The sequence below is a fragment of the Hermetia illucens genome, chromosome 2 (genome assembly GCF_905115235.1).
Source record: "Hermetia illucens chromosome 2, iHerIll2.2.curated.20191125, whole genome shotgun sequence".
Lineage (NCBI taxonomy): Eukaryota > Metazoa > Arthropoda > Insecta > Diptera > Stratiomyidae > Hermetia > Hermetia illucens.
Genome location: NC_051850.1, coordinates 165,219,041 through 165,234,261, shown reverse-complemented (window position 1 = coordinate 165,234,261; position 15,221 = coordinate 165,219,041). Strand labels below are relative to the sequence as shown.

The 15,221-nt window shown below is 43.8% G+C and overlaps 1 protein-coding gene across 1 annotated transcript in view; it reads right to left on the bottom strand.

The window, feature by feature from the left end:
- Positions 1-15,221, bottom strand: part of LOC119648724 (glutamate receptor 1-like) — a 97,026-nt gene that overhangs the window by 24,490 nt on the left and 57,315 nt on the right. The window contains exons 5-9 of the mRNA XM_038050535.1: positions 14,796-15,049; positions 6,414-6,578; positions 6,088-6,348; positions 5,327-5,669; positions 5,048-5,142 (exon numbers count right to left, since the gene is read on the bottom strand). Coding sequence (XP_037906463.1) covers positions 5,048-5,142; positions 5,327-5,669; positions 6,088-6,348; positions 6,414-6,578; positions 14,796-15,049 — 1,118 coding nt within the window. The remainder of the gene's footprint in view (positions 1-5,047; positions 5,143-5,326; positions 5,670-6,087; positions 6,349-6,413; positions 6,579-14,795; positions 15,050-15,221) is intronic.

Below are 15,221 nucleotides of genomic sequence, written 5' to 3'. Positions count from 1 at the left end.
TGGCAGTGGAAATTTAGTGAATCGCTCCACAGATTTTTCATAGTTCACCCTCGGTAAATTCAGGGGTCGAAAAATTTCCTGGAAAACCGTTAACGAAGACTCGTTCTTCTCATGCAGTGGTAAAAGTGCGGTGTTGTAAGTGCTTTTATTAACAGCCATTTCTTAACAGTGCTTCACGAGTTCGTAATAGTTTCAAGGTATAGCTGTCAGTAGCAATTTCACATGCTTCTTCATTCAGCCTTTTCAAGCCCACTTCGAAGATCCTAGTATTCCCCCTCTAGTTTCCATATTTTGGCTTCTTCCTTGCGGTGCCTCCTTGCCTCCAGGGATTTTGATGTCCCTAGAGGGCCATCCTGGTTCACGTGGCACCAGATGACCTCTACAGAATTGGATTTAACTTTTCTCTTCGAGCAAGTGGAAACGGCACTTCCAAACACCTTGGCTCGAATCAGCTCGGTGCAGGGGACTGCAAAGAATTTTTTCCACTAGTCATATACAGCATTTAAACGCTCACAGGATCTCACTTACACTAAACACACGGAAATGGTGGCTCTCTATCTCGTCACTACGATCCATCATACTGCAAACGACTGCAGCTAGCCCTTTGTATCTACCCCACAGAGAATGCAACCCTAACTGATGATAAGGTTTCGGGAGAAGAGAAACTCGTTCAAGTTACTATGCCTCGTATGGAAGAAACCTTTCTTTCTTTCTGGCAGACAAACATTTTACGTACTCTTAAGTGACCGAACCTTCACTTGTTTTGTTCACTTAGATGTGATACTGCCGCATAACAACCTTTTGAGCCTAAGCGGTCTTAATCCTGCACCTCATTATTACTAACAAGATCTGTTCGCAGCAAAGGGATACCACTCCTGATCCTGTAGGGCATGGTACGCCTGACTACTGCCAAGAATAGGAACACCTTACAATGTATGTATGGCTTCGGTCGAAATATAAAGGAAGACGCGCTAATAACGCCACCCGCTAACAGGGGTAAACCAGTTTCTTGCCCTGCACTTTCATTGCAAAGTTATATAACAGAGAGGACTACATGCAACAAAGAGTGCCACATATATGGATCTAGTAGCGCTCCTGTTTCGAACCTATTCACAGTCTTCCTCGGATCCCTATCCGAGTTCCGTGTACCTGTTTTCACCAGGGGATGAGATTCTAAATGTGGTACAAAGGCGTCGTAGAATAGTGAAGCCAAAATACTCAGTTATATTTTCTTTATCCCTATTCCTTCCGGGTCGTTTCAACGAGGAATACCTCCTCTTCGAAAGCCCTGAAATACTCAACCACCCTTTTAAAGGTTTTATGTAAAACAAAACCTGATTAAAGTCGGTTTACACTCTGTCACACGCATTTGTCTCGGAAATGGTTGTAGTGATTGACAGTAAATTTGGTTTGAAGGTGGGAACTGTGACACTCACGCATACAATGAGTTACATCATTCTACGTCAAATTTCTCACCAAATATAGTCATGTGGGGTATCAAATGAAAGGTCTTGGTTAGTACTTTCCGATCCCGGTCTTAGCTTTGAGGTTTGTTAAAAAGGTGGGGAATGTGAAGTTTAGAAATTGATTATTTCTTTTCGGATCCATTCTCTACCCAACCCAAAAATCTGAAAAAATGAGGAGGCTGCCACTATATGGTGCCTAGGCTCCGAAATACCCTCCATATCTGTTCTAATAGCCGTCCAATTAAAGAAATTAATAATAGCATGTTACTATAATATTTAGTAATTAACTGCAAAACCTCCCTTAAGTTCATCCTCTAGCTCAGAAGGTGAGTATTAATCTAACGTTGGGCAGTAAAAGGTTCAGTGCCATAGAGGCTTCGAGTGGAATATGGATCCTGGTGTTCGGTATTCGGTTTCCCCGCCCCAAAGTCCACGTGCGAAAATAGCGAGTACTTATTTTAAGACTTTACTGTCCAACATCAAACTGTCTAACATTTTCTTATCTTGTGTACAATGTATGTATAATATGTAGCAAATGCAAAAAACTACCTCCCGGGGAGAGCATTCTTTCCTGCATGGTATGTCTTTCGTATGCGCATACGGGCATATCCTTCATTAGCCTGATTATGCCATTATTCTTCACATTACCGCCTGGTCTACATTTAACTTTCAAATTCTCATAAGGCTAATTGCCACTGCTTTTTGTGGCTTGGCCCAGCTCTTCCTGCATGCTGGTTAGGGGTTAATCAGCTACTGCCTTCTTCGAGGTACCCAATAAGCGCTGTGGTGCGCCATTTTGATGCCTGAGATTCCTAAGACAATGTCTGATGTGGTGAGAGCAAGGAGGGATAGAGTCCAGCCGGCTCGGATCTCCAGAGTCGACCAATAGCATTCTTGAAGGAAAGCGATTCTCCAACCCTGCAACTAGAGATCTCCTTGAGGTCCTCAAAGAATGTGTCCACCGAGGTACTGTTAAGAATAAAATTCTGCCTGGTCAGTCCATCAGCCCGCTTATTTCCCTCTACGTTTGTATGACCAGACATCCAGAAGAGAGTGACTTTGAGCGTGTCGTCCAGGCGGTTCAGCGCGTCCTTGAACGGGCTCAGCAGCCTTAAGGTTGTCACCACCGAGTACGAAGCCCTAACGGCCGCTTGGCTATCAGTCAGAAAAGTTTATTTACGCTGGTGCATGGATTATAACACAGCCAACAACAGGTTTCTAGTAACGCCAGTACTTTCACATCGAATACACTGGCAAATCCTGGGAGACAACACAACTTGTCCATGCTGCGTGTATCTGAGAAAACTCCTGCACCAACTTCACAGACCATCTTTAATTCGTCAGTGAAGGATAATATATCATAATCTCACTGCACGTTGCCGTCTTGCCTATGCTGAAGTGGCCACTTAGGAATTTGTGTCTCCCTTTGGAACTGATCTACTAGTCTTTCTAGTCCTTTTAGAAGAAAGGAAAGGGCTGATCGGTCGTAACCTTTTTGCGACCGTCTAGGTGGGTTTCCTTGGTTTGAGAATACACCTTCACATCACGGCAGCTAATTGGAATATAAGCGTATGCTAGGCATGCATGGTATATATTCCGAATACGTAGACCGAGAGCATGCATTCCCTCTATTACTAGTGCTGGAATGATGCCAACCGGACCAGAAAACTTGTATCTATGGAACCAATTAAATGCCCATTTTACTCGCTCCAGTTATACAACTTTGCATGTCAGCTTCCAGTCTCTCGGTATGCACCTGTCAGTCTCGAGATCAGATTTTGGATGTTGCCTGGGAAGCGTCCTTCAAGAAAATCGTTTGCCCTTTCTCTATCGCTTTCTATGAACCTCCGGGTCTATAAACGGGGATAACTAACTTCACACTATGTTCGTTAACAAGGATGCGCTTCCGCTTTGAGGTTACCTGAAAAGAGTTGGTCTATTCGCAAAAGCATCTCCATGATGATGGTTTAGCCGATCTGTTCTTCCTTAGAGATTTCTGTTATATTTTATATGTCACCCAACCAGTCTTCCGCGGATTCGGGAATGGATTGGCCGGAGATAGATCCATGCCGATTATGAAATCACTGCGCTTGTGGCCCGAGAGTGTGATATCGTTCGATACTATCCACTCTTTGACCAGAGCCGCAATGTCAGGGGATGCCACCTTAATGTCGCTGAAGAAAGTGGGTTCATTACCCAAATTGAGGATCTCCAGATCGGTTACTATTATATATTTTAATAGTCTCGATCCTCTTGCATTGATGTTGGAACTTCCCCATCGTATGTGGTCGGCGTTGAATACACATCTTGCTATTACCCCCATGCCATCACTTTTCGTATATCGGATAGCTCGGATGAAAGTTTCATTGGGAACTTATTTTGCATAATAGGGGAAATATGCAAAGCAAGATAGAATCTTGTTATCTCCCTATTGACTTTTAATGGTTAGTTTGACCGTTGGAATTTTGCCGCCACATAGGTCGTTAACCAAATTAGCTTGGAGGTCTTGGAGGAGCAGGGTCTATCACTTCCATTGGCAAACAACAGTTCAGCATGATGGAAGTTTAGGACCCTGATTACTCCGCCGACAATCCATGGTTCTTATATGAGGTATATAAATGTCTTGCAGCTATTGATCCGATGACTGATAAGGGCAGTCGCCGCTTTACAATGCTGCAAATTTATTTCGGAAATATGGCACCTCATCTTCGCTTCAGATGAAGATGCCGAGGACTGTGCGTCCCCTTCAATGGTTTTAGGAGCCAACACTTGTAACGTGACGGTTTCTAGCCCATAGTAGAGCCGCAGTTCGTTTGTTCCCGAACCTTTTTAATGTCGGGTTCGGGAACGCCGATAGTAAGGAAACTTCCCGGGCTATCGGTTCTTGGTCCTGTTTTGCTGCCTACCATCATCCTGGTGGAGGTGTTGAGGTTATTCTGGACATCAAGTTGTCCAAAAGCTCAGCACCATTTCGCTCTTTTTCCGAAAGCCAGAGGAAGCACTTTTTGAACGATGGCAGCTCAGAGACCCTTTTCAGGATTAGTCCCGTGCCCTCCCATATGTCGTTGAGGGAGGGGCAGTATTATTGCTTGAGCCACCCGTTTTGCTTAAAGGGATGGCCTGGTGGCAGATTAGGTAACTATAAACAGTAAAAGTAGGTAATTAATGGTGCTGCTAGATGCGTAGCGATTAAGCTCCCACCATTTCCGCCTAGAGCGGAAATGGTAAAATGCACTGAACTGACAGCTAGTTTAACTATACTTTCTGTGAGTACCGTTTGTTGGTATGGAATCAGCGGTGTAGTTTTTATTTTACATCAGAATTTCTTTATCCTTAAGAAAGCCATCTAGATAGATTTGGGGTTCACTAGCGTCATTATGAGTCATTTAGCTTTTGGTAACCACATTCGCGAATTATTATCCAGACAGCCTAGTTTAAGAGAGAGTCATGTTGAAAGCAAGTCCATACTTCACAAAATGAAAATGCTTCAATATTAGCGATAAGATTCATTCCTTTGATGGGACAGATGCTTTAAAGTAACTAAGCAATATGCTAACCAACAACTGAAAATGAAGACTTACCCTTCGAACCAACTCTCCGACCATTCCATCCCAACCTCCTTTCACATTTGGATTTTCAGCACCGTACGTTCCATCCTTCACTATCCGAATTTCATCTGGAATAAATAAAAAAAGAGCAGTAAGGACCTAAGAAATTGACAGTTATAATCCAAAAATCCGTTTTATAAATTGTACATAGGATATGAGTCCTAGCAGAAATCCAATTAAAAATGCAATTATCAGTCGCTGCATGAAAAAATTCAATCCCATGTTGAACTAAGAACTACTACTATTACTTACACACTATTCCAATCTTCTTAGCAATTAAATTCGCCAAATCCTTGCAGTATCCTTCATAGCGATCATTTCCTTCGAACTCCTCTCCTGGTCTGCTTTTCCTCTGCATAAGATATGGCTCTTCGATAAGTGAGGTCACAATGTAAGTCTTATTTTTCTCTATTTCCACGTTTGGTCGCAACCGGACATATTTAGCTGAAATGGGGGTGAATCCTGTTTCATCGGACCATTCCGCCACCTTGACCATTGCACTATTCACAGTCATCTCGACTATGTGCAACGTATAATTCTGCCGTCGACCGTCTTCACTAAATCGAATTTCGCCCGTGAGTCCTTCTATCTCCACCTATGAAAGGGTAAAAGGAAGGAAGGAAGGGTGTTTTTATCAGTAGATACGTCTAATAACATGAGTGGTGTCCTAAATTCACCGGAAAGACGACTGTACTTTGCTTGAGAACGGACTTGTGCTCCACGTCTAATGGATTCCGTGATTGATAAAAAATCCTGCGTCAAGTGGGGACTTTTCATTTTTCACAGAAATCTCTTTTTCCGGATTCGAGAGATTACTTTGCTCAACTCAAAGCGGAGCACACAAAAAAAAAAATTTGATTTATTTGGAGGGAGTCCGCTGCCTCGTAATTAGCTTTACATTTTCGACTGGATGGACGTCTAGTGAACATAAATGAAAATTTATTACTCTTTCGTGAGCAAATGATCCCGCGGGTGTATCTAGGACACGAAAAACCGTTTTAAATTCGTCGTACTTTTCGAAGATATCGTGAGATTTTATCTCCATGCTCCCAGGGTGTGACCCATCCTTTGGCCGTGTTACAATCTAGTCCTCGACTCACTGGGGCTCCGTTATTATTACTGCTCACTGCCATACTGAACCCTGTCGAATTGCTGGACGGTTGGCTACGTCGCTGCTGGATATTGCTGCGGAATTGGTCCGGCTTCTTCCGCAGGATTTTATTGAAAGCTTCGACTAGCACGAAAACGGCATCATACATCAATGCTGCTTGCGCCTGAAGATATCAAAGTAGAATGTGAGTACAGCTGAAATCGTTAGAGGGTCAATGTGAGAACTTACTGATATGGATTCCTTTCCGGCCCCGACCGAGGTAACCGGATCCAGGCGTTTCCAGCCATCGAAGAAATCTCGGACAAAGCGTCGAGATGTGTCCACAATCCGGAAGCCTGTGATATTAATAGCACCATATTCTATAACTTCACTCTCCCATCTATCGTCCATGACCTGGAAGGGGAGGAGATTAACAAAGCAAAACGATGAGTGCATGTTTCGAACAAAGTTTTAAGAGAAATGAACTCTACTGTGGACGTGCAGTTATTGCGAAACTACTTTCCCAAAGTCCTACAGAAATTTCGTAGCTTCCAATCTGGAATATAATAGAGTGGAGGAGCGAAGCAGCGCCACAGTTGCGTTTCAGGGATGGCTTTAAAGAGTTGTGCGAAGGTAATTCAACCTGAAAATCACGAAATAGATACAAAAGCGGTGACCTGCAAATCCTTAAAGATTTTCGGATTTTTTGCACACTTCAGTGTGTTTTGTCCTTGTTTTCATTGCGAAATAATGCTGATCCGTCTATTAGGGGTGGGTGTTCGTTTTGTTGAACTAACTCTGCCTCTGTAGGTTGAATGACTGCCTATCTATAGAATGTCATTCAATTCTCTGGGGCTACGTTTTGTTACCATTTCTGATGTAGAAAGGATCAAATTTAATGTTGAACGTTTGCTTTGATGGAGGAATCAATGTTTGGATGAACTCAAGTGGAAGTAGGAAATCAATAGTAACGATGGCATGATTTCTATGGGCGTGAGCTCTAGAGAGTAATAGGAGGATGTTCACCCCGAAATAGAACTAATTCAAGCAGACATTCTTTTATTGAAAATGCAAGAGAACAACATGTTGAAATGCAGCTGGCATGAAAAAGCTTTGTTACAATACTGGTAGCTTATTTTATTGTCAATTGAAGGGTTATGCTTGTGCAACGGGGGCTTAGAGAACCTTCTTTTGAGTGGCGAAAGGTTCTCCCGAAAAGGATATGTGAGGACTGATGTAGGCTTCCCTGTGATGATATGAAGCAAACCGAATAGAATCTAGCCTTTTGCGTATTTTTTGTGAAAACGTTTAGGAGGGAAATTAGAATATTTGACTCCAGCGAGGTATACATAGACTGGATTCAGTAAAATAGATAGTTAAATGGAAGCGAAAATTTATGAAAGCTAACTTTCTCAAGTAGTAAGTTGATGCTTAATTTGATTGCTAAGCCAACGCAGCCGTCAAAACAGGATAATGGTAATTTAATGAATGGGAATCATGCGTTCTTGGTGAAAATCAGTGGTTCAAATTTCCGATATGCTGACTGGTTATCTGACAACCAGGTGAGAATTAACACTGAAGTCATCCACAAAACAACCTTCCGCGACACCTATAAGACGGAAATGTATGCCGCAATAACCGCAGTCAACAGAGGACAACAAATGGTCTTCACAACCACCTGAAGAACGTTATCATTGACAAGGCCACAAACATACTTGGCCTCAGCCGCAAAAGGAGTCGGAACGGCTGGGTTGACGATGAATGTAAGCCAGCAACGGAACGGAAGAATTCTGCATACCGAGTAATGCTGCATTCTCAAGGGACGCGGGCACGCGTAGAGACTTATCACGAACTCCTTCGAGCGGAGAAGCGACTTCACAGACGGAAAAAGAAAGGCTGGGAGAACCAACAAGTCTGTGAACTAGAAAAGTACAGGGACCAACCGCACCAGGCGCGGAAGTTTTACCAACAAGTCAGCAGGATGAAGCCTTATACACCTCGATGCTCATCTTGCCTAGACAAAGAAGGGAATCTGATTTCCGACAGAATGGGCATATTGGAGCGATGGGTTGAGTACTTTGATGAGCTACTGAACAACCAGAACATCGACGAGTTAGAGGTCCCGCCAACTGAAGACGACGGGCAAATACTGCCACCACCAAGTATAGGAGAAACAGTCCGTGCAATTCACCGGCTTAAAAATCATAAATCGCCAGGAGCCGATGGAATTACAGCCGAATTGGTTAAATATGGAGGCGACCAATTACACCACGAATCACCAAGGTAAAACTGTACACGGCCATGAGAGAATTCGGTACCCCAAAGAAATTGATAAGATTGACTATGCCGACCCTGACCAATGTGCTAGGTCAGATAAAAGCAGCAGGATCACTCTCAAGGCCATTCGACATTAACAACGGTCTTAGGCAAGGGCATGCCTTATCATGTACCCTCTCTAACCTGGCCCTGGAAATAGTGATCCGTGATGCCCAGATAACTGCGAGAAGCACGATCCTCTTTACGTCCACCCAACTACTCGCCTATGCTGAGGATATTGACATCATGGGAAGAACGACCCGAGGCGTACAAGTTGCCTTCATCCAGATCAAGCCGACGGTGCGAGATATTGTGCTGCATATCAATGAAAACAGGACGCCCAACGACCAACCAACAACCTCAAATCAAATTGGTCGAATGAGAATAATAAAAATGGGAGACTACAACTTTGAAACCGTTGATAACTTCTCGTATCTAGGGTTGAAAATCACAACCGATAAAAGCTACGATGATGAAATCCGCGTACGGTTGTTGGTAGTTAACAAAGGTTATTTCAGCTTACAAAAGTTGTTTGGCTCGAAACGTCCCACAATAGGGTCAAAGTTCTTCACTACTTCAAAAGACAATGATTTTGCCAGTCCTTATGTATTCCTTCTACTCCTTAGCAAGAAAAATTGCGAACTCTTGGCCGCGTTCACCGAAGATTTTTGGTCCTCTACATAAGGATGGACGATTCCGTAGCCTCTATAACGATGAAATCTATAAGCGATTCCACGATCGTCTCGTTGTGGATAAAATTCGTCTCAATAAGATGCGGTGGGCGGGTCACTTAATCCATATGGATGAGGATGATCCAGCCTGGAAAGTCTATAAGGGCAATATGTATGGTAGAAAAAGAAGACGAGGCAGACCCTGCCTGAGATGGAGCGATGGCGTAGTTCAGGACGCCAGACAGCTTTTAGGGATATCGAATTGATGGACCTCGGCGAGAAACCGGTATGTCTGATGATTGATGATGATGACTCCCTAATGGTCATGGATCCAAATTCAACCGTTCTATTTTGGAATTCGCGGAAGATAAATTAGGCGGCGTACAAACTAGAACTGAGCGCACAAGTTATGATCCATGAAGGTTCCAACTTTTAAGTTGAAGGGGATTTTTTTCTCAATAAGTAGACGACTACTGGGCAACCTAAGGAAGGTTACCCAGTGGATGGAGGGAGGTGTACAGAAAGGGATGAAAAAAATGGCGAATCATCTGCTTGAAGGGCGCGCAGGCAGCATCCAAAGTTTTAGCTCAAAGCCGACAGCCGCATACGGCCTTAAATTGAGAGACTGGACTTTGGCTTGCAAGACAGTGTGACTTGAGTGAGTGCGATAGACATTTGAGCCATAGATACAAGTGTGCGCCTGGGGATCCATTATATCCCCCGATTTGTATGTTGGATACGATGGGGAAGATAATGATGAGAGTCATCTATAATATACTGTTATCCATCACTGAAAGCAGCAATGCTCTTGTGAAGCGGTAGAATGGGTATCGGTTTGCCTGTGCCTGTTCGGTGAATGCAATAAGCATGATGGTGAATCTGGCGAAGGACGCGCTGGGTTCTCACGGCCGCTGTGCTGTGTTAACATTGGATATCAAAAATGCTAGAGATGACTCTCTGGTGTGAGATGGATGTTCCAACCGAACTTTGTTACCGCGTGGGTACCATGAGGTTCGGCGGTGTGTCCCCTGCTGTGGAGTCACATGAATACCGGGGTACTCGCTCTTCTGGTCCCAAAAGTGGCTATGATTATCGCCTTTCAAAATCACCTGGCGTTCGTTATTATTAGCAAGACTCGCAGAAAATGTGAAGGTATATGAGACGGAGATAGTATGAGTGGTAGAGTCCTAGCTAGCAAGAGCCGATTTGACCCTGGCGGAATAATGAACCGTAAAAAGAAAAACGCTGTGAAAGTCGAAGTTTCAAAGTGGGCTATCAAAACCTAAAGGCTTAAAGAAATATCCCTGATATGGATGCCAGGGCATTCGAACATTGTTGGTAATGAGGAATCAGATAGGTTGACCCGGCAAGGGTCTGATTTCACAAGATTGGATCATAGCCAGCATTTGGCATAAGGACATCTACTGTCAAATCTCCTTTGAAGGTTGGACTTTCGAAGGTTCACGAAGCCGAATGGAGAACTCGAGGTCTCTAAATCGGAATTTGTATTGCCCTTTAAAAAGAGGGATGTCAATACCTTTTAGGGCTTTTAACCGAATTCTACTGTGCAATGGAGTACAGTACTTAATTGCTGGAAATGTCGTAGGCAACATAGATTTCACCATCAATAAAAGACCAATTTTAAGAGGGATCACCGGTGCAGTAGTTAAATGTGGAGAATACGTAAGTCGCTAGGAGGTTATCCTCGGTTCCAATGGTTGCTTGCGAGTCTTTTAAGTGTGTGAAGAACACACCTACTCTTGCCATGGCGTTACTCTTAGATTTCCGAGTAAAAACTGCAACAATGTAGCACGTTGGAACCAACGCTATAGGAGCATAGTAATGTTACTACAGAATTACGAATCTGACTATAAGGACTTTGACATCAAAACCAAGACTATCAAGTTTGGGAAGAGTTGAAGTCTTTGGAGAGATAAACCTTTTTAGGAATCGCATATTATCGTACATAAATAAATTTCAAATGGAATGACGGATGTTGGGATGCATGGGGTAATCCCGGGCAACTATATATCCATTCTCATAGGCTAGCATAGTTAGAGGTGCCGTCGACGTCAAGCCTAAAAAAGTGCTCCCCTTTGTTCAGCACATCGGATGGGCTCTCATATGGTAGCTGCAAGGGCTCCCGAGTAGCATTCACGCGAACCAAGACGTGTGTGCTGACGTGTGTGTGCTGTCTCTTACGCAATGACGTGGGTGATTTAAATCTTGCCACGGTGTCCGGGAGCAAACGCAAAAAGGCCGTAGTGGAGAGGGCCGACTTGGTAACGAACACAGGATCGCTGGCGAGTCTTAAATTCTACCCGTATACCGGGGCGTTCCAGCATCTCATTGGATTGCGGGTGTGGAGTTTGCCCAACTCTGAGAACACGGTAGACTCGAACTCCATTCCCTGGTCAGTAATGACTTCGGCCGGAACTGCGAAGCGTGGAATCCACATGACAAAGGGCCTCGGCGCACAATTGTGCGAAAATGTCGGCAGAAGTATTGCTTCCGTCCACCGTGTGAACTTATCGATGATTGTGAGGCAATACTTGAAGCCATGCGAATCTCGCAAGGAGCAATAATGTCGATGTGGATCGTGTGAAAACGCTTTGCAGACTGAGGAAATGAATCTACTTCTTTCTGCATGTGTTTGGTGACTTTACACTTCTAGCTCACGATGCACTGTCTGGCCCAGAAGTGAATATCGTTATACATTGATGCTCAGAATTATCTACTAGTGGCAAGCCGATTCGTTGTCCGAATGCCTGGATGTGCAAGGTCGTATATTGCATGGAATACTTGCTTATTAAAAGCTGCCAGAATATATGGCCTAGGTCTTTTTTCAGAGGTCTCGCCGCTTATTTCGGAGATTGAGCCTAAAAGGGGAAACTCTCGAAATTTGTATTTAGAGTTGTCCCTGAGGCTCTGAAGCACTGCCTTTTAAGGAGTATCGGAAGTACTTTATTGCCATGCACGCGGCTAATAGCTCACGATCGTAGGCGCTGTAATTCCGTCTCGTCGAGCTATATTCAATTTCTTAGAAAAGAACCTCAATGGCTGCCAGATTTGGGTCACCTTTTGGTGAAGGACAGCACCTACCGCGATGTCAGAAACATCCATGAATACGACTAGGGGAATTTGAGGAAATGACAGGAGTATAGCGTCAGCCAGCTGTTTTTCGGCAAGCTCACAAGTCTGGACGCCCTCTGTAGACCATGCAATCACGCGCGAGTCTTTGGTCTTTGGTAGAGACAAGTAGTCATTGAGGATTACTTGATGCTCTGCGGTTTTGGGCAAGAAACGGCCTGCCTAAAAACCTTCGCAGATCCTTAACCGTCTTACGTTGTGAGAAGTCTATGATGCCTGAATCTTGTCTGGATCCGGTTGGATTCCCTCAAGGGAAACCATGTGGCCTAAAAACTTCGTTTGGTGTTGAAGGAATTTGCACTTTTCAACGCTAAGTACATGACCGGGCTCTAGGAGATGTTGAAAAATGCATTCGAGATTTTCCAAATGCTTACACTTCGAAAAAGAGGCATCATCCAAGTACATGATACAAAAGTTACGGTTTCTCAGGAGAGAGTTGAACCTCTGAAAAGTTTGCGCCGCATTGTATAGAGCAAAAGGCATCCGTGTGAACTCGAAGAGCCTGAAGGGTGTGCATATTGCCGTTTTCGGAATATCTTCTGGAGCTACATCATGCTTAGCTGGCTGCGAGAGGTCCTGTAGACCTGACTGATGTTACGGAATCTATAGGGGACCTATTCTGTAGATCCACAAGCAACCCATAGTGGCTTAGAAAGTCTGTCCTTAATATGGGACTTCTGTTGTCCGTTAGAACGAAACGCCATGAAAACGTTCATCCACTTGCCTTTAGCCGTAAGTATATATGATTGAAGAACTTATCGCAATTAGTTTGAGTTGATGCGGAATCAGTTTGTGATTCCGCAATACCGGGAGAACTGAGACGTCCGCGCCTGTGTGGATCAGGCAATAGCGCTTACTCAAAGGATCTAAAATCGTTAAGCGGGGTGGAGCTGCGTTCTGAGTAGCCGTGACTTCCGGAAAGCACTTAGGCCATTTTGGCCTGTGCAGACTTCGGATCGTTGAGGTGTTAGCAAGCACTGCTGACAAAATGCACGAGGTGAATTCGCGCACCGTGGTCAATGAAGTGTCGCGGGAAGCCACAGGCCAAATTGTTCAGCTGCAGCAGACGGTAGTAACCCTCGCGGCTACCGTCCCCTAACTAACGGCAACAGTTGGATGTTTGCGTTCGGGGCCTTCGATACCGATGTCGAGGAGCATAGATACATTCTGAAAATCAACTCATGCTCTACCTCGGTAACTAATTGTCGTTTCAGGTAGGTCCGTCCTTATTCGAGGCACTTCGAAGCGAAATTTTCAAGTTGCTAGCCCACAAAATTCTATTCCTTTTAGTCGCCCTCTACGATAAGCCAGGAATAATTTCAAGGGAGTCATTATTTCATTGGTGTAAAAATCTGATAATAGTGAATAATATCGGCATCTCACCACTTTCCTGAGATACGTGGGCTGTTTAGACTATAATGATCCTCTTCTTTCTCAAACGTGTGAGCATGGAGCTGTCTTTGGGGAAGTCACAAAAGAAGGTAAAGATGAAGTTGGCGCAAAAGTATTGATGGCAATGAAAAGGCGGATGTATAAGTGATGCCAAATACCATTCGGAGGATCGAAGACTGGATTTAGAATTAGTAAATCCGCAGCTGGGAAAACCATAGGCAAGTCTATCGAAGAGCATGAGGAACAAGATGAACGAAGATCGAAACAGCCGTAATTCTGAAAGTAAATAATCATAAAATGGATGCACTGGACACCGGTCACTACCATCCATGGAAATAGCTACTCGCGTCGGGGATTCATGCAGACTCTATATGCATACTTTACAATAAAAGGGATGAAGCAGCTTTTCACGGCATTCCACATTATATTAATTGATCGAATACAATAACGAGGTACCTAACGATTCATTATTAAATCACTAAAACTCCAATGGGCCGCTCAGGTATAATGCATGGATAACACGAGAACACCCAGGGGGCAAAGTTATCGTAACGCCGTTGAAAGGCGTCATTGCTTATCAAATTCTACTCCAGTTGGTTCACTCCATGAAATATGACTAACACAGATACAGATACTTACAATTCACCCAGGAGCTACTACAAGTTCATCACTTGCACAACATTAATTGTAAGGGCAACGGGGTTCAAGCTTAATTGTATGGATAATGTAGTAAAATAATCAGAAGGACTCGCTCCTCACATTGAAGTGAATTAGGTGCGTATACACACGGCCTTAACAACAATTCGGTTTGTTGAACATCTGAGAGGGCATCCAAAATGAGCTGACAATGAAGCCAGCCCCGAGCGGCTGCTCCTTCATAAATATCTAAAATTATGTTGATAACTCACTCCGTAAAATGAACGCTTTGATTGAACATTTCCAGCTAAAACATTTTCCAAAAGATTCACTCAATTTTCCACCACAATTACCATCATATCATGCTCAAAAACAAACGCCCTAAACTGTCGTTTCTAATTAAATAAATTTCTCAATAAATTCTGGTGTGCATACACAATTTAAAATGAAAATGTCAAATACTTACGAGACCGCTCAGCAAATAATGATAGGTTCTCCGACCTAAAGACATATCCCGAACGTGACTAACAACAATTTCTTTGGCCATGTCTGTGGGGCAGTCGAGGACAATGTACTTCTTTGACCATCGATTTAAGTCCTCCAACGTCCGGAGAAATTCTATGGCCATTGTTACGTTGGCAATCCTTTTAACCATCTCGACCTGAAAGGACTCATTTCCGGGCTTTAGGCCTTGATAAATTTGCTGCAACCGAAGCAATCCTGGAACGAGACGAAGTGACGGTAATAAAAGATCGGGGATAGGAAAAATAGTATATTTTTTCGCAAGAGGGAAAATAATAATAATTTTCACGGTGGCTTGGCTGCTATCGGTCAGTGGTTGGTGGGTTGGTGGTTAGTGGTTGGTAGCTAAGGCCGTAGCATCCTGCCGTCA